Source organism: Typopeltis vanoorti, chromosome 21 (genome assembly GCF_054136105.1).
Source record: "Typopeltis vanoorti isolate ZY-2024b chromosome 21, IOZ_Tvanoo_1.0, whole genome shotgun sequence".
Classification (NCBI taxonomy): domain Eukaryota; kingdom Metazoa; phylum Arthropoda; class Arachnida; order Uropygi; family Thelyphonidae; genus Typopeltis; species Typopeltis vanoorti.
This window is the reverse complement of record NC_143569.1, coordinates 93,715,739-93,736,786: the sequence shown is the minus strand read 5'-3', so window position 1 is coordinate 93,736,786 and position 21,048 is coordinate 93,715,739. Positions and strand designations below refer to the sequence as shown.

The 21,048-nt window shown below is 37.3% G+C and overlaps 1 protein-coding gene across 3 annotated transcripts in view; it reads right to left on the bottom strand.

Annotated features, from left to right (window-relative positions):
- The window catches only part of Girdin (protein girdin), a 576,472-nt gene that overhangs the window by 249,864 nt on the left and 305,560 nt on the right, over positions 1-21,048 (bottom strand). For all 3 annotated transcript variants that reach the window (XM_090411135.1, XM_090411137.1, XM_090411136.1), the window contains exon 18: positions 6,638-6,771. In XM_090411135.1, coding sequence (XP_090267261.1) covers positions 6,638-6,771 — 134 coding nt within the window. The remainder of the gene's footprint in view (positions 1-6,637; positions 6,772-21,048) is intronic.

Sequence of the window (21,048 nt, the reverse complement as noted above, 5' to 3'; positions counted from 1 at the left end):
GTCCGATGTAGACGAGACCACAGGAGCAAGGAATGTAATTATTATTAGACACCTCCAGGGAGTCCAAAGACTCATCGAGAGAGAGTGTGCCAACAGCATTGAACGATTGGTCCCCTTCCAACTACTAACAGGCTAAAACTTACTTAACTGAGTCATTAGTAGCAGAGGCTCTACCAATCGACCAAACTTTGCTGGCTCTACCAATCGACCAACCTTAATGTCTTTTGGTGATGCTAAAAAAGTTTGATGCTGGTGGTTGGTTTGAAGATCACTCTGGCTTTTAGTATTCTGGCTATTTGATAAGAAATTGACTTGATGAAGGGAATTGCTACAGTAGAAATGTGCTGGGAGTTTGGTTCTTCTTGTCTGGGGTTGTCACCGTATAGATATTTTTTGATGATGTTCGGAGGGTATCCATTTTGTGATAATGTTTTGGCTATTAGTGAGATTTCAGTCTGTGTATTCTCCTCTTCTGATATAAACTTACGTGCTCTATTTTTCACATATGGATAATGCTTAGTTTGTGTGTCTTGTGATGGTTAGAAGTATCTTCCAGTCTCTGTCGGCTTTCTGTAAATAGATAAATTGACACTATTTGATTGTCTTTTTATCAAGATGTCTAGAAAATGTAGATGGTTGTTGTTTTCAACTTGCAGAGCGAATTTTATCTTGTTATGTATGGAATTGATTTTATTCACAAACGATTTTAGGTTTTCTACGCTATCTTGCCATATAATGAAAATATCGTCAACATATCTCCACCATATAGATGATCTAGGGGAGATTGTTGAGAGAATTTCTTTTTCAAGTTTTTCCATGAATAGGTCTGCACAAGATTGTGATAGCAGACTTCCCATTGCTAGGCCTTCTAATTGTTGGTATATGGTGTTACTGACCTTGAAGAAATTAGACTGAAGGTAGTGTTTAAACATCTGTGTGATGTCTAGAGGAAAGAGGTCTTGAATGATGTTTATTACCTCTTCTACTGGTACATTGGTGAAGAGGGACACAATATCCAGACTGGCTAGTATGTCTGTTGGTTCAATCTTAATGGCTTGGAGTTTATTTACAAAATGCTAACTATTCTTGATATAGGATTCTGTTGATATCCAGGAATATATTACATTCCTTGCTCCTGTGGTCTCGTCTACATCGGACAAACTTCACGAAGTTTGGAGATCAGACAGAGAGAGCACGTTGGTGATGTAAACCACAACAGAATTATTTCTTCCGGCTTAGTACATCATTTCTGTACGTCTAACCACACGATAGAGTGGTAAAATAGCTCCATGCCATATTTAGACGACGATTATAGACATCGTTTATTCAAGGAAGCCGCAGCAGTGTTAAAAACTGGCGGAAAACTCAACAGAAACCAGGGCACTATTCTTAACAGTTCATGGAAATACCTCATCCTCTCTCTAAATCCATCTTAACTACAGCTAGCTAGTAATCACATTATGCGTTTACAACAAACATGCATGCGTGATAATGATTAAGAACAATAAGTCCACTCAGTCTCTGTCATGCAAACGTGCAACCTTAGCTACTGGAGTGTTTACAATGTTTTTATGTTCCTTTCAATTTGCAATTACTAGTATTTTTTATACTTTTCCGTCAACGCCTTGAAAAAGCTAGACAGTTTGCTAGTGAAACTGGTAGGCAAAGAATGTTAAAATATTTGTATATGGTCAGTATTAAACAATAATTTTTTTATTCTTAACAAATAAGTCTCATTGTATAATTCCCCATTTTGATGTTTGTCTATATCACTCTACTTGATACTACCTTATTCAGATTATCTGTGTTTGATGTTGAAGCTACAGTTACTCCTTCCTTTCACTTATCATCAAGTGCCTGAATATAGTATCATGTAGTCATTGTTTAAAAGAATTTCATCAGTTTTTTTCCTTTTGTTTCAGCAACAAAAATTATGTCAACATGATACCTCTCTAAATTTTCTATCAGTTCCACTCAGAATTGTTATTTCAATTCTGAGTGGAACTGAACAGGTAAAGAACTTAAAATTCTTTACCTGTTCTAATATTTTTCTATTTTGTTCCAATTTACATCATATTTATTATTTTGCAATTACCATTGTCTTTGTTTTCTCTATAGATATTTCCATATTAAAATTACTGCATATCTGCAATAGTTCCATTAAATGCCTTTGGTAGTTATCATCTTTATTTCTTGTAAGTAATAGTGTGTCATATGAATTATTATTATTATTACGGGCAACTCCAGGGAGTCATTAGACTCATCGAGGGAGGCCCCAAATCATTTTCATCACAACTATTCGACATTCATACAGTATCTATCATACCTCGCCTTAAACTCATTCACTGTCACAGCATCCACCACAGACTCAGGGAGCGCATTCCACTCATTCACTACTCTAAAAGTAAAGAACCCAGCTCTAACACCTTTACTAACCACACTTTTGCCCAGTTTCCATGGATGTCCCCTAGTCCTCCCACAACCAGCCCTGTTCTCAAAAATATCTTCTGAATTAATTTTATAGAAACCCTTCAGTAATTTGAATGTCTCAATCATATCTCCCCTCCTCTGCCTATCAACCAATTTTTGCAACCCACAAATCCTCAACCTGTTCTCATACGGTTCATTCCACAGACCTGCTATCATCTTGGTCACTCGCCTCTGGATCCTCTCCACCTCCTCCCCATCAAGAAGAAACCTAGGTGACCAAATCTGAGCACAGTAGTCGAGATGAGGTCTTATCAAGGCTCGATACAGAGGAACAATAACCTGCTTGTCTCTGCTTGTCAACGTATTCTTCAGCAACCAAGTGATTTGATGAGCTGATTTGGCCACTTTTGCAATGTGTCCCCTAAATTTCAATTCCTTATCCACCAACACTCCTAAATCTCGTGCCTCATCAATTTCCTGGAGCACTGTTCCACCAATGCAGTAAACTGCCGCCAATCTTTTCACCCCAAAATGCATAACCTTACATTTTGCCACATTAAATTGACATCCATTCTCCTTAGCCCAGACCTCCAATCTATCCAAATCATCCTGCAAAATTCTGACGTCATCTGCATTCACTATTGCCCTACCCAACTTCGCATCATCCGCAAACAAATGAACTGTTCCTCTCAGATCCTTTCCTATATCATTTATGAACAAATTAAACAGCAGTGGTCCAAGAACAGATCCTTGTGGTACACCACTAGTCACAGGCCGTCTTGTGGACTCTACTCCTGAGTAAACCACTCTCTGATATCTCTCCGTCAACCACCCTCCTATCCATCTCACCAACCCTATGTCCATTCCCATATGCTGCAATTTACTGATTAGAATTCCATGTGGTATCCTGTCAAAGGCCTTAGCAAGGTCCAGCAGAATCACTGTAAACCCATTACCCTTATCCAGTTCAGCTGTCACTGTGTTATAATACGTGAGCAAGTTACTGAGGCATGACCTACCCTTCACAAAACCATGCTGTCCCCGATACAGTATCCCATTTTCTTCTATCCAATCTTGTATTTTCCTCTTGACTATTATCTCTAAGACCTTGATAATGATTCCTGTTATGCTGATTGGCCGGTAATTTTCAACAGCAGCCTTGGAACCACCTTTGTGCAGTGGAACTATTTTCCCCTCTTTCCACCCCCTTGGGACTGACCCAGTCCTGAGGCTCAAATTAAACATAATGATCAAGGGCACTGACAATTCTTTGGCCGCTTTACGTACGACACGAGCTGGTATACCATCCAATCCCACAGATGTATTGACATTGAGGTTCTGTAATAGACTAGTTACCTCTACCTCATTCATCACAATTTCAGTATAAGCTGTTGGTTCCTCCATTTCCACAAAGCCACCACCTGGATGATATACTCTTGCAAAGTGCTCGCTCAGTAATTCCACAACATCGACTGATTCAGTTACCTCCCTACCCTCAGCATTTTTCCTTTTACTTGCAACATATTGAAAAAACTGTTTGGGATTCTCTTTAGCCTGCATGGCCAATTTCCTTTCGTAATCTGCTTTTGCTTTTCTTACCACCCTTGTTACCATCCTGGCCTGAGCTTTATACTGTTCATGCACCTGATGGTCACCCTTCTCCTTAAATTCCCTCCACAATTGTTTCTTTTTTTGCAGCTCAAGCTTAATAGTGTTATTCATCCATTTAACCCCTACCTGATTTATTATTCGGACTCTTGGTATACAGTCAACCATTGCCTCCTGCAAACAGTTCTTAACCACCTCCCATGCACCATCAACATCCAGCCCTTGCAGTTTTACATGCCATGGCATGGAGCCAAGCACACACCTAAGCTTGTCATACTTACCAGCCCGGTAATTCCACATATACCCTGTCTTAATTGTAAATTCGACTCCTTTAGCCACCTCCCAAGTCATGACCTTATGGTCACTCTCACCAATTGGTGGCAACATGGTCATGTTCGTTACAGCTACATTCTCAGTTGCAATTACTAGGTCCAGCACTCTCTGCCCCCTGGTATTTTCCAATACATGTTGCCGTAGATAGTTGTCCCTTAATAACTGCATAAAATCCAATTCCTTCCTCCCATGTGCCCTCTCCTCTTTCCAGTCAATGTTACCATAATTGAAATCACCCATAATAATTACCCTCCTTCCATTCATTTCTTCTATTTGCTTATGCATACTATTCCCACCGTCCACTCCATCACCCGGTCTATAGCAGCACCCAATTGTATATTTTGTTCTGCTAGATTGTATCTCACACCAAACAGCCTCAAATGTGCTTTTTTCCCCATCCTGCAGTTCAACTTCTATACTCCTTGGCTGAAGCTCATCAGCTATCATCAATAACACTCCTCCCCCCTTTTTATTCACCCTGTCACTCCTGAACACGCTATACCCATCGCATTCAATCCCACTAGCTTTATCATCTTCTGTCAGCCATGTTTCACTAATACCGACAACCTGTGGCCTGGAAGTGCCAACCATGGCCAAAAACTCTTCCTTCTTGTTCCTAATACTCCTGGCATTAGTGTACATGAATCGCAGAAGCCCATTTGTCCCATCCCTACTTTGATTCCTTATACTAATTATCCCATTCTGATTTGTTGTCCGTCGTACTCGCCCGGGCATAATATACTCATTCATACACTTAACTGCCCCCCCTAAAGTCTGCATATCTACTCCCCCCCCTCTTAATAAATCTAGTTTCCCTGAGTCTGTACATCCACTTCCACATCATTCATCAACACTCTTTCAAGTCTCCGTACACCAACTCCATTCAAATGTAACCCATCCATCTTATATAAGTCCTTTCGCCCATCGAACTCATTCCACACATCCACAAATTCCACACCACTCTCCATGCATAACCCACGCATAAAGTCATTGGCAATTATGGCCCTCCTTCTAAACACTTCGCTGTCATACCGCGGTAAGATACTCACCATCCTAACTCTCTCACTCTTCTCTTTTGCTACCTCAAACAACTCCCTCACATCCTCTATCATTTCCATTTTGTCCTCTTTCAAATCATTCGTTCCTGCCACTATTATTATCTCTTTCACCCTCTGTTTTTGCAGTCAAATAGATTCGCTGACGTCCTTTATGTTCGCACCCGGCTGGTACGACTTCGTTAAACTCTCAATTATTACGCCTCTTAATAGCGAATCCCCATACAGCACTTGCTCCTTCATTTTATTGACGTTTATGTACATTCTATTATTTGCCGTCACAGACTTCCGCCGGTTATTTGTCGGTACGTTCAACACACATTTTTGCATACGCTCCAGTTGTCGTTTGGCTCTGTGTATCGTGCCATTTAAACGGGCAATTTCGCTACTCGCATTTATCTCACCATTTTCATTATCGATCAAATCATCCATGCCTTCGGTGTTTCTACCTTCATTTACACTTTCAGCGACGCTCTCACACATATCTGGCACTACCACGCAATTCTCTAGTACACCGCCATTTTCTACATTCTGACTACCGTTAACGATATCAGTCTCGATACACGAAACACGCTTGAAGTCCTCATTCTCTTTACACTTTCTACACATATTAACTCCACTATCACTTTCTAACCAGACTCCTACCGCTCTTCGCAAGGCATACATCTCACAGACAGCACATTGCATAAATTCTTTTACATCAAAACTCTTAAGCAAGCATGGCGACCTGGCCGCCATTTTTTTCTTTATCGGTGCCATGTGTACGCTATCTTTTCTTAAAAATAATAATTAAAATAACATAAAACACGCAAAAATTGCACAGACACACCAAGAAACAAAAAGCAAACAATACTACTTAAAATTCTGGTAAAATATCTAATGTTAACAAAATAATACTGATCTTTTCAGGAGCTCTCGACAAGACGACGATCTAATCCGTGCGACACCTGAATATCAAATTAAGTTTAAATCTTTTCTTTCATATTTATTCCATTAAATTCTGTTCCTTGAATTGGGTAATTATGTCATCCATAATTATATTCAATAAGGACAGAATTGAAGAATTGCATTATGTGATTCTCTCCCATATAGGGATTTTCTACCTATCTGTACTGTGATATTTGTATTAACCTAAAAGTTTCATTAAAATGGGATTTTGCAATATTATAAATAAAAAAAAGTATAAAAGTAATAAAGAAAACAAATGGTACCTATATTCCAACTGCCAATTAAATTCAGGTAAAATTGCGGTTTCTTTCTTCAAGCCAGCTCTTTCTAATAAAGGAGTAATTCTATTTACTTCACTTGCCAACTGCTGATTTTTTATTTTTTCACTCACTAATTCCTGTAAAACAGAAAAAAATGCATAACTTTAAAATTTAGTGAAGGTACTTTAGTATCATAATGAATTTGGTAAAAATGAAAATTGGTGAAAATGTTAGCTAGCATTAAAAACAGGCTTGAAATGCTAATGACATTTTGAATTTTCAATCCACACTGCTTACAAACTTATCTCTGCACATTTTCTATTCTCATAAATTCAAAAAAACATCTACTGAAGTTGAAAAAAAAAAAGACATTCAGTGAATATTCTATGATCTGACTGATAACACAAAATTGTCACAGTAACAATTCATTCAACTATTATAAACGTGTATTTTTTTATTTTGTTTTTAATAAACAAAAATCCCTTTTAATTGCTTTTTACCTATGCTTGAGAGGTATATTATTATATTGCATTTTTCTGAAATATTAAGTCTGAAAATAGGGATGAAACCTGAATGGTAGAGATTGAGCTAGCAGAATGATATGTGGACTAAACTAGTGTTACTGAGGTGCTGTTAGTGTCTGAAATTATGACTAAAGCAGCTAAAGCTTTGAGGCCAGTGTTCTTATGCCTGTTTACTATATGTTCTTCTAGTCAGTTTGTTTTTGAGAACAAAAAATCTGAAGCTTTTAGGAGATAAAATCGTGTCACATCTGGAGAATGGCTAACCAGCTAAAAGCTGGTTAGCCATTCTCATATTATTATTATTATTCACGCCTCCATGGAGTCAAAAGACTCATCATGGGAGGTCTTTCCTAGGAAACACAAAGTCTATCAAGACTCATTGCAGAAGGTCCCTTCTAGAAAACACAAAGTCTAACATACCACTCCTTAAACTCATTGACCATTCTCACTCTCACCACTCTATCAGGCAATGCATTCCATGGCTCAACCACCCTCCATGCAAAGAAACCACTCCTCACTCTCTTTCTCACAGTTTCCTTCCGTAACTTTCGGGGAGGGCCTCTTGTCATCACTCCTTCCCTCTGTTCAACCAAGTGAAAGAACTCCCCAGTGTCAACCCTGTAACCACCTTTCAACAGTTTAAAAGTCTCAATCATATCACCTTTCCTTCTTCTATCCACCAAACTCTGCACTCCACATTCCATCAGCCGATCCTCATATCTAACATTGTACAGTCCTGAAACCATCTTTGTTATCTGTCTTTGTACCCTTTACACAGTTAATTTATCCCTTTCAAATCCTGGGGATCAAATCTGAGAACAATTGTCTAAGTGTGGTCTGATCAGAGTCTTATACAGCGGAATGATAACCCTTTTTCTCTGCAGGTCAGTGTCCTTCTCATTATTGCAGCAATCCTCTGTGTTACCTTCACCACCTTTGCAATATGTCCCCTGAATTTCAGTTTTCTATCAATCATCGACCCCAGATCTCTTATCTCCCCTACTTTCTCCAGTACAGCTCCACCAATAGAGTATGCAGCGTCCCATCGATGTGTCCCAAACATTAAGATCTTACATTTTGCTGCATTAAACCGAAACCCCCATTCATTTGCCCATCTGTTTAGTCCATATGGATGTGACAGGACTTATTTGTGAGTATAATCCCACTAAAAGAGAAATTCCTTAAGGCATTAAAGAGAGCAACTGATATAAAGCAAAACAACAAACTAGTTCTTGTTGAAGATCTAAAAGCATAGTAGAAATAGAAATGGAATACATGCCTACAGAAATATTATGTTATGGGTAAATTTGAAAAAAGGCAGGATTAATAATTATAGCAAATAAATTATTATTATTATACAGGAAGACCTAAGACGTATCATGGGAGGCCCAAACTATCAACACAATATCTATCATACCTCTCCTTGAAACGACCAACAGGCAAAACACTCACAACTGACTCAGGAAAACTATTCCATTCATTCACCACTCTACAAGCAAAAAATCTAGTCCTTGCATCTTTACTAACAACACTCTTACCCAACTTAAGGGAATAACCTCTTGTTTTGCTTCCTCTAGTCAAGTGCCAAAATATTTCCATACTATTAATTTCATAAAATCTTTTAAGTAACTTAAATGTATCATACTCCACTTCTTCACCTATCAAACAAATTTTGCAATCCACAAACCCTCAATCTTCCTCATAGGTAGCATTCTACAAATCATTCACCATCTTGGTCTAACATCTTGGAATCCTCTCCATTAGTTCCTCATTCCCGAGAAGTCCAGGAAATCAGAGTTGAGCACAGTAATTGAGATGTGCTCATATAAAGGCTTTATAAAAAGAAATGATAACTCCCTTATTTCTGCTTGTTGGTGTATTCTTCAATAACCAATTCTGGGAGTTACCCTGTTACTTTAGCAATATGTCCTCTAAACTTCAACTCTATCTACTGCTACCCCCAAATCTCCGATCCCTGGCTTAATCAATTTCTTGGAATACATTTCCCTTATTGTGATACTCAGCTTGTTATCTTTGTATCCGAAAATAGAGAACTTTACACTTTTCCACATTAAATTGACATCCATTATGTTTTGCACATACTGCCAACCTATTTAAATCATCCTACAAGCTCCCTATATCACCTTGATTAACTATTACCTTACTCAACTTTGCACTATCAGCAAACAACTGAACATCTCCCTACAAATTATTCTATATCATTTATGTACAAATTAAACAGCAGTGGTCCAAGCACAGAGCCCTGTGGCACACTACTAGTCACCTGCCTTCTCCTGGATTCTGCTCTTCATATACTATTTTTTGGTATCTGTCCATCAGCCACCCTTTTATCCATATCACCAGTCCAATATCCATCTCCATTTGTTGCAGTTTGCATAACAGAGTTCCATGTGGTGTCCTGTCAAACATTTTTGCAAAATCCAGCAGTTCATTAATTTTAACAGCATAGATGAGAACACAGACCGATAAGAAAATAAATATTTATTATCTTATTGCTGATATTGCACTGGTATTCTATCCAGCATCTTCTGAGCACAAAAACAGTTTGTCATAGTACGTGAAACAGCAACAATCTGGTATAATAATGGGACTATTTTGAACAATTGTAACACACAACACAAAGACTGAAGTCCTAATTAAGTGCTATCTATGTTGAGGGGAAAAAAAAAAAAAGCGGGTATTAATTTGGTCTTAAGATGACTGCTCCCAAATCTTTGGCAAATTTATACAGCCATACTTGTTGAGGTTTGGAGTATGTTTCAAAGCTTCTGTTGATTCCAGGAAAACCTCTCTGACTTATAAAAGCTTCTGTGCACATTCCCCCACACCCCAATCAATCCTGTGTGCAAGGGTATCTAAAGCATGGTCTGCTAGACCTGACTTGCCATAGTGATAGTGATGGATGTATTTTTTATGTTCACTGAGGCAGATGTCCTCAGTTCTTCCTGTCTGTCCATAGTAAGCTCGATCACACAAACAGGGCACTTCATAACTTCATAGACTCCTCGGATGAGAGTTTGCAATTTCACATATGGTTTAAATATGGTGCATGGATGATGAGTTTAGGTGGGTAGAATTTTAACAAAAGGAGAACTGTTTGTGAGAGTGGCTAGTAGCTTGGCTAAATGTCTAGCAAGTTTATATGTGGGACTGTTTATACTATCCACAATAGGGCATAAGGGTGTACCTTGTTTGTGAATTTTTGGTGCGCAATATATCCTAGGTGTTTCAATGTGGAAGGGCTTGAGTTTAACTGTGTCTTTTGGCAAGGAAGTGACTTTTTTCAATAATTCGCACATCTTATTCTTTTGTGATTATAGCAATTTATACAACAATCAAACAATTAGCCAGTCCCTATATCATCTGCAGATGATTTGTAGCTGCATGTCACACCTGAATGGTGCAGTGTAGGAAGAAGTAGCCGAATAGTCTCATCGCCAGAGTTATTGCACCATAACAGTATGAAAGTAACTCTGGCTAGTGCTGCCTTTCAACATGCAAGGCAGGAATGATATCATTGCAGTGGCTAGATGGGATTCTGACTTAGAGGTGTTCAATCATAATTTCACGGATTGTAGCTTTGCATTACTGGTCACTCGACCAAGCACATGTATCAAGTGCCTGAACCTGCGGTTCCTCTCATACCAAACAGGATTACTTTCACAACAACTAGTCATTAGTAGGGTAAAAGTAACCTGTCTTAAATCACTGGTAGGATGATCTCTCTTGGTACTGGCTAAATGGTTGCTTCACTACCATCTCATTTTAGGAACCTAAAGTCTTTAAGTTCATACATTTACCACAGTCTCATTAGCTATACTCACCACTGTATTACAAAAGCTACAGACCCATATTATTAAGATTATTGCCAGATGGTTCGTACTGTCGCAGTGCCAGCCATGGATTTGGTCAGTCAAACTTGCACCTATCTGTTATTGTTTGCCATGCTAATATTCAATATCCTTTGTCTATCTTACATACTAACTTATAATTAGCCTAACCCTAGAATCTATGACCCCCATCTACTCCTAAAAAAAGGATATTATTTTCCTCCTTTCTAGATTATACAATAATTCATTGGTGGTAGATTCATACTACTGACCCACCAACTCAATCCAACAAGTCATCCATCGCCAGAGAGTCAGACAAGAAGGTTCCAATAATTGCTGTGCTGGGGCAGGGTGTTAGAGTTGAATGGAGTACACCACCATTTCCTCGAATACTAGCATAGACACCTAACAATAGATAGCCAAATTCCCTACGACAAGCTTTTGCACGTAGGTGCGTAGGCAGGGTACAATAATAACCACATTATCATAACCAAAGTAGACAAAGGAAATGCAACTGTGGTGATGGATTCAACAGAATATGAAAGCAAAATGCACATACTTCTACAAGATCAGTCAATATACCAAATTATAGATTGGGATCCCACCAACTCACAGAAGAATAAAGTGTGCAAATTATTGAAGAAAGTCACTTCCTGGCCTAAAAAAACAGTGAGCAAACTGAAGTCTTTAGATGTTAAAACACCCAGGATATATGGAGCACCAAAAATTCACAAACAAGATACACCCTTATGCCCTATTGTGGATAGTATAAACAGTCTCACATATAAACTTGCTAGACATTTAGCCAAGCTACTAGCCACTCTCACAAACAATTCTCCCTCTTTTGTTAAAAATTCTATCCACCTAAGAAGTATTTTAGATAACCATACCTTAGAAAGTTCAGACATAATGGCGAGTTTTGATAACACCTCAATATTCACAAATGTACCGTTAATTGAAACCCTTGAATTACTAAAGTCACTCACTTTCCCCCTGATATATTTCAACTATTTAAATTTACATTAGGCAGGTTATTTTACATGGAAAGGGAAAATATACAAACAATTAGATGGGACAGCAATGGTCTCCCCTCTTAAGCCATCTTCTATATAGACCACTTGGAAAAACTAGCTATCAATACAGCCAACTCTCAAACCAAGGATTTGGCTATATGTGCTTGCTGATGATGTGCTTGCTATTTGGCCACATGCCCCAGACACACTGGTACATTCTTAGCGCATTTAAATAGTCAACACCCAAAAATCCACTTTACAATAGAACTGGAAGCTAATGACTGTCTTCCCTTCCTGGATACACTAATCACATGGCTTCCAGATGGTTCCTTATCATTCTCTGTTTATGGACCCCCCCCCCCACACACACACACGGAGATATTTACACAATCACACCTCAACAATATGATATCCTTAAAACACTAACCCACAGACCTAGAGCGATTTATTCCAATGACATTGCTCTCACTGCCGAACTCACTCACTTACATCACACCTTCTTGGGCAATGGCTATAACCCCCATAAGATAGACAAAATACTAAATGCTCCCCAGAAATTCCCCCCCATCATCTACCACAGAAGACTACAACAAAACTCTCACCATCCTATACATTAAAGGCACATCTGAAAAGATATCTACAGTGCTTAATAATGTATAAAGAAGAAGTATTTCAGTTGTGTACTAGTTGATTAATGCAGCCATACTTGTTAAGTTTAGAATGCTTCACAGCCATTGCAGACTTTTTTTTTCTTTTTCTTTTATAGACTTATCTGATTTCCAAGAGAGGGTGGGATTACTTTATCTGGTTTGTATTTGTCAACTGATTTTGGGATGTATGGATAGCCAGTGTCCATCTCTTCTGCTAGAAAAATGTCAGTTTTTCTGTTTAATTTACATTCATTCATTGGCTACAGAAGTATCCATTTTTTTCTGTGGAGGTGCTGGTGTTTTTCCTTCAGTGATGCTTTTGCCATAATTGTCTTTACAAGTGGGTTATTACTGAGCGAGATCATTTCAGGAATTGTTTCAGAAGTGACACAATAATAGGTTGGGCGATTAATACACTCCAAAGGTAAACATTCACAATCATGAAGTTCAGGTATGCTGAAATTATTGGATGGTGGGATAGACATATAGGTTTGTGTCATTTTTGATATTTTCTTAACCACCACTGTCTCAGTATTAAGGGTTTTCAGGAAAGATGCTATGGTTGGCTAGCTTCCTCTTTATATCCTGATAAGATATTTTGTTCAGTTTTCATCTTTTGCATCACTTTCTCACCCTTCTACATTTGGATGATCAGGAGTAGGCTTGATAGTCTCCCTCACAGTTGACACATTTAGGTTTCTTTGCAGAGAAAGATTATAATGCTGTTTACTATCACATTGGGCAGAGATGGTAAAGCAACAAAATGCAGTTGGGACACGTTAACATTGCATTTAAAGCATTTTGGTTGTTGTAATGTAGAACCTAACAGGAAAGTTGAGATATACTGCTTTTACTGATGTTAGGGGAATTTAATGTATCAAAAGTAAGGATGATATTCCTGGTCTGAATTGAGTGACCATTCCTATGTATCAATATGTCACTTCTTGATCTTCAAGCTATCTCCCCATCTGGAATATCAAGGAGATCTCATTCTGATATCACACTTCTAGAATAATTCTGTGTTCAATGAGGAGTTACCGTAACTGGTATATTCCCAACGATGTTGCTTCGAGCAGTTTTCCTCAGTGTTGCTGACATAATGTTTAAACAATATCACCAGAACATAATTTAACTGTTTTGGGAGGTCCTACCAATCCCTTCTGAATAAAGAAAGATGATAATTTTCCTGTTGGCTTTTCACGATGATGAGAAACAATAGTATATTTATGTGTGTCAGATATATTCTGTTTCTTTTTTCAGTTATCACATGATACATCCTGATACGATATATATATATATGGCATATGAGAGTGGTCTGAAAAAGTTCTTAGCCTAACAATGAAAAAACGAATTTATAATTTCAAAATTATTTTTATTTTTCAACATAATCTCCCTTAAGACTAATACATTTATTCCAGCGATGCTCCAGCACCATTATCCTGTAGTGGTTCTTAGCAAAATACCCCTCTACAGCTGCAATCACCTCTTGATTTGAAGAAAAATGCTGACCAGCAAGGAAGAGTTTTAGTTTTGGGAAGAGATAGAAGTCAGAGGGAGCAAAATCTGGTGGAACAGGGTGAATGTTCCAACAATTCATAGTGCAGATCCCTTAATTTTCCCATTGCCAAAACACCTTTGTGGGCAGGTGCATTATCCTGATGAAAGATGATTTTTTTCTTCTGCAAACCAGGTCTTTTCTCGCGAATTTTTTCATCTAGTCTGGTTAAAAGATCGGAATAATATTCCCTGGTTATTGTTTTACCCTTTTCAAGATAATAAAAAAAATGCCATGACTTTTCCTGCTGATGGAACTGACTTTGTCTTCTTTGGCACTGAAGAACAGGCTTCTGTCCACTGTTTTAATTCTAGTGGGTAATGGCGAATCCAAGTCTCATCCATAGTAATAAATTGATGCACAAAATCAGTTTTATTCTTGTTAAAACGCTCCAAGCACCGTTCAGAGAATTTCATGCGAGTGCATTTTTGATCTGCTGTGAGCAAGTATGGCACCCATCTTGCGCAAAGCTTTTTCATTTGCAATATTTCATGCAAAATATATCCCACACATTCTTTTGAAATGCCTATAGTCTCAGCAATTTCATGCACTTTGACTCACCGGTAATCCAATACCACATTGTGCACTTGATCAATGATTTCTTGTGTTGTTACACTTTTTGGACATCCTTCACGTGGGTCATCTTCAAGGCTGGTACAGCAACATTTAAATTTGGCAGCCCATTTCTTAATTGTCGAAAACAAAGGAGAAGAGTGGCCATAAATTTTTATGAACTTCAAATGAATTTCTTTTGGCGTTAAACCTTCTTTTACAAAGAATTTTATAACTGCACAATACTCAATTTTATCCATTTCAAGGGACAGACAACACTTTTGCTTCAGACAGCTGTATAAAACAAACTACTTGATAGAATGACTTGCAATTTCACATGAATGCTTATGACAGATGTACCAACTTAGAAAAAAAAAAAGTCTTGCCGATAGTGTAGCCATCTATGGTTGAGGCCGAGAGCTTTTCAGACCACCCTCGTACACAGTTCATCATAATGTGACTTAAATGCATTCAGTCTCCACATCCACCACACTTTCAGGCAATGCATGCCAATGGCCTACCACTCTCCATGCTAAAAATCTACTCCTCACTCCCTTGCTTATGCATTTCTTATACAGCATCCAATGATAGCCCTTGTTCTTTCTTCCCTCCACATCCCATCTTTGCTTATTCTATGAAAAATCTCATTCACATTTAATTGGGTAATATCCCTTTACGACATATCTCAATCATATATACTCCCTCTTTCTTCTATCCAATAGACTCTGCAAATGGAAGATTCCTCAATCTGTCTGCATACTCAACATTCCAGAGACCAGAAATCATCTTAGTCAATTGTCACTCAACCCTTTCCAACATCTCTTCATCGTTTTGAAAACCAGGTGACCAAATCTGTGCACAGATTTGGTCACCTGGCATCATAGCTTCTTTACACCTACATGTCAACGTTCTCTGCATCACTGACATAATGTGCTATGCTGGCCTCACAATTTTAGCAAAATGTCCCTAAGCTTTCAAGTCCCTATCCACCAACACTGATCTCCAATCCAGTGCTAATATACTATCCAACCCCATCTGTACCAAGTTAATCACCAGCTTGTCATGAGGCAATCTAACAAAGGCTTTAGGAAAATCTAAATATGAGGAGGTACCCAAAAATAACCCGAATCTGAACTTGGCACGTGTGCATTTTCTCGTTATAGTGGCATCATCTGTAAACAGCATAGCACATTGTGAATGCAGTTTTCCATGCCAGTCTGGCAAGTGGCATCATCCTGTGTAAACTGGTTCATTGTTCTGGCTGCTTTTTTTTTCTTTTAAATCAGTGCTCACAAGCAAGTTTGGTGATTTTGTGCTGGCTGACCAGAAGAAACAGAGAGTGTGCTTGAAATTTTGTTTTCTTTTGGGTAAACCTGCAGCCAAAACTATTGTTATGCTTCAGGAAGCCTTTATGCATAGCACTTTAGGTAAAATGCTGGTCTATAAGTGGTTTTCCTGTTTCAAAAATGGGATATGTCAGTTGAAGACCAACCACAATCTGGCCAACCTTCAACAAGTAGAAATGATGACAGCATCAAAAAGGTTTGCCAGGTAATCAATGAATGTCAAAAGACCACTAAGCAAGTTTCTGAATAGATGAATTTGTCATGCAGTTCATGCCAGCGAATTTTAACAGAAAATTTGAAAAGCTTCTGTCCAGGCTCACTCCAAGGTATTTCAGGTGAGGCTAATGTTCTACCATTTTGCCACAGAAAGAGAGGTTGAGGTGACAATTCGCCTCTGCATTGTTCAGGTGGAATGCTGTGGACACGGTTTTTGTTGGATTTAGCTTCAGGTACCAGTGCTTGAAGTACACCTCCAGAATGTTCAGGTCTGGGTTCAAGGTTGTTTCCAGGTTGGCAAAGGAGATAGACTGGCCTGGTGTAAGATCGCGAGATCATCGGCATATATATTTTTGCTTCAGCTGGTATGTGGTAAGTCACACGTAGATGTTAAATAGTAAAGGGGATAACACAGAGCCCTGTGGAGGAATCTGGGTCTGCTCTTTTTTCCACCAATAATGACCCGGATCTTTCTATTGGAGAGAATGGATTCAAAAAGCTGGAAAGTTGTTTTGCACCTTATGATATTGCTTAGCTTTAGAAGTCCCCTGATCCAGACTGTGTCATAAGCTGATGTTAGGTCAATGAAAGTAACTCTGGATTTAACTTTCTTCTGGAAGCCTGCTTCAATCTGTGTTGTCAGGGCCAGGACCTGGTCACAGCAACATCTGTGACCAGGCAAAGTATATCTTTAGTCCTGGTAAGGAACTCTTTTCTTCTTATTATGTAAATGTTTAGAAGGGACGTGTATTATCTCAATGGGTGTTCATATTGAATGTGCACAAGTATCAATGGTTGTTCCAAGGGAACGTATCATAGCAATTTGTTTGTTCCTTGAGAACACGTGTAAGATCATTTTCAGTTCTTAGAAATGTGTGAAATGAGTTAATGTTTGTTCCCACAGAACGTGTTAGGAGATAGATAAGGACTTGAAGGACTTCAGGAAAATAAGTAATAGAGTAGGGAAAGTGCTGCATGTTAAATTGAATGTCTAAACTGAGTAGCAGCTGCAAGTGTATAGTTTTAATGTCTGATATCAATAGATTGAATTATGTAGTTTATTACTATAAATAGAGTATGGTCTTTAAGTAAATTACCTAATTGAGTCAGATGATGTTTTAGTGAATTTTGAGTTGCATTGCTTTAGGGTAAAATGCTTGAACTTTTGGTCAATTGATATAATTTTGTGCTTTCATAACTTGTGTAAATTTCATGCTTGAACGTAATAAATATTTTGTTTTAAATTTAACAATGTGCTTGCCTTACTTAGTTTCATTGTACCACTCATAAAAATGTTGGAATCTAAGCGGGAACCCAATCTAATGAAATAGGATCATAATTGTGATGTGTTTACGGGCAGAATAATCATTTTTGTAAAACCTTGAAGTAGTAGTGATATTGTTCTCACTGATTAATGATTCCTAGATGTTATGCTTGCAAATATCTAGGTGCGGAGTGGCACAGTTAAAAATAAATTTCTCTGTATCAAAAAGGGAACCACCCATCAGAAAGAATAGAAGAGTTGATTCTTTCTTAAGACTACCTCTTTTTGTTCTAGTTCATGTATACTATCACTAAATTTAAGAGTAGGCCTAAGATCTATTAAAAATTTCATGTAATAGGGTAGACTGAGTTAGTTAACAATTGAGTACATGATAGATGAAAGATCTTTAATTAATAAAGAAAAATAAGACAACATATATAATATAACATAGATAACAATTATAGAACAATATAACAGTATGCTAATCATCTTGGTAATTTTAACAATGCTAGTAAAACTCGATCATCTTTCTTCTTTTAATACTAAAAGAAGAAAGGAATCTTTGATATTCTTTCTTCTTTTCTAGGACTGCTTCTTTAACTTCTAGTGTCCACCATGGTGTTCTTATTTTTCTATCCTTACAGACAACTTCACCACATACCTCCCTAGATAATCAATTAATATTTTCTTCAGTTTACCACTGAGACTGCAAGGTTTGGTTCTTGTTTTCAAACTGTTTTTTTTCTTCTTCAATAATGTTGTATACTTGAGTCTACAGTTTACATGCAAAAGCTGCTGAACTTTAATTCTTTTGAAAACTGTCTTACATACTGTTCATTTCAATGCGATATTCATTTTTATCCTACTTAGACCTAAGTCATGGCCACTTACAATTTCAAATTCTCTGTTCACTTTTGTATCCTGAACCAGCATGAAGATCAGGCTTTCTTATTTCTTGTGTCTTCTCTCCACGTGAATTTGTACACATCTTTATATTGGAACATGATGTTCCATGGTATTGGAACAAAAATTTTCATGTCCTGAACAGAAGTTCAGCATATACTTACAATTATTATTAGCCTTGCCCTTTTCTCCACATTAACTATGTCATTGTTGCTTGGTTCAGGATACAAGTTCCTATATGGATTGTGGGATTCATTTCCTAATCTGCTATTTAAATCTCCAACAAGGGTCATTTTTTTCTATTTTCTTTGTCAACTGCCTGTTCTGATGATTTGAAAAATTCTTGAATTTCTTTCTTAGAAGAATCTTCTGTGGGCATAAATAAGTTTCACTGTCCTCCATTCTGAAGTTTGTCCATATGACTCTACTTGAAACCTGCGAAACAAAAAGTTTATTATCATTTTTGGTATTGAATGCTATTGCTACTCCTTTTTACTTTTACATTTAGTAAAGTCTGGGCTACTTTTTTTAATCTTTTTTTCTGTCTCAGTACTACCAATTATGTCAACATGGTACTTTTCTAGGTTTTCTGCAAATTAAATTTCCTTTCCATTAATACTCCTTATATTGATGATTCTTATTTTCAGTTCTTCTCATGTTTTATTGACAAAGTATGTCTTTGAAAATGTAACATGGGCAAATTTTCAAACTAAAACTACCATACTAAACACAAAATAGAATTACATTTAACATATATAAAAAATAAATAAATAAAAATTAATCCACATCGGTCTTCATGCTTTTACACTTATTGCAATGTAGTTTAATTGAAAGAATTCCAACATAGGGATGGAAATTAAAAACATGTTTTAAAAAAAGTGAATAGTTGCAATTATCAATTTGTCCTTTATTAGGCTACATATGCAAAAACAATCATAACCGATATCAGGACATTGTGCCTCTGATGGCAAAACTAGGCTGATTTGAAATAAGTAATTTGGTTACATGAGGCACTTGGGTAATTAAGGCTTGGAAAATGCAGAGTTTATCATATCATCGACATAATGGAGCCAAATTTTTGGCTTTGTGTGATATATTTCAATAGCCATCTTCTCAAAAGATACCACAAACATATTTGCTAAATAGGAAGAAATTGATGTTCCCATTGCAGGCATAGACTTCTGTGGCTAATTGGTTCAAAAGACATTTTTCGGTGATTACACCACATTTTTTATTATTCAGTTATATAACATACTGAAATAATAGTTCCCGACAAGTTTCGTAAATCGTAGGCTTTACATCTTCAGGGGTAAATAGTATAACTTAAAGTTTAAACAAGAGATATTAATAAATGCAAATCATAACCGTCTGGCTATTCATAAACTCAAATAACAGAATGCAGATATAAAAAGTTATTGATGTTGAACAATACTGGACGATGTCACGTGTTCTTGTTCTCGTTGATACAGTCCAAGCTCAGATTGAGGTAGATTTTTTATTAGAGCTGACCACACTTGGAGAATTAAACCTTGATTTTTATTGCATTGGGTTGGGTTTTTTCAGGATATTAGCAGCTTCTTTAAATTTTCTTATCTAGCAGTTGTTTTCTATGTATCATCGTCATTTTTTGCCAGAGTACATCGTGTCCAATGGAAGTGGTATGGAAAGCAAGACTCGCTTTTTGTTCTCTTTTGTATTGTATATCTTTTTGGTGTTCAGCCATGCGTATTTCTCCAAATCTTCCTGTCTGTCCTACGTAGCAAATCCCACAAGAGCAATGGATTTTGTAGACTCCTGGTTTTTTAAGAGGATGATGAGGTGGGTTTGGTGGATGTAGGAATCTTGAGATTTTTTCCATAGGAAGAAAGGCTACTTTTACGTTGTGTTTGTTCATTAATTTGGCTAGCTTATCTGTAACATTTCTGATATAAGGAAGCGAGATTGCGTTTTTTGTAATCCTGTTTTATTGTGTTGTTAGTTGGAGGCATTTTAAGGATTCTCTTGATGGTTTTTGTTTCATACCCATTCTGTTGGAGGATTTGTGTTAAGTATTTTAGTTCTTCATTATATCTTTCTTGTGTGCTGGAGATATTATATGCTCTGTCTCGAAGAGTTTTAATTAAGCTCATTTTTTGTGAAGGATAGTGGTGTAAGGCTGCATTTAGAAATCGTCCTGTGTTGGTCGGCTTCCTATATACTGAGAAGGAGATATTTTCATCATATGGAATGGAACAACAGATGAACTTATCAATTTTAAAGATTATCTCAACAATTTTCACAACACCATAAAATTCACTTTAGAACAAGAGGAAAATAAAAAACTTCCTTTTCTAGATATTCTATTAGAAGTTAATGAAGAAAATAAACTCTCCTTCTCAGTATATAGGAAGCCGACCAATACAGGAAGATTTCTAAATGCAGCCTCACACCACCATCCTTCGCAAAAAATAAGCTTAATTAAAACTCTTTGAGACAGAGCATACAATATCTCCAGCACACAAGAAAGATGTAATGAAGAACTAAAATACTTAACAATTTGT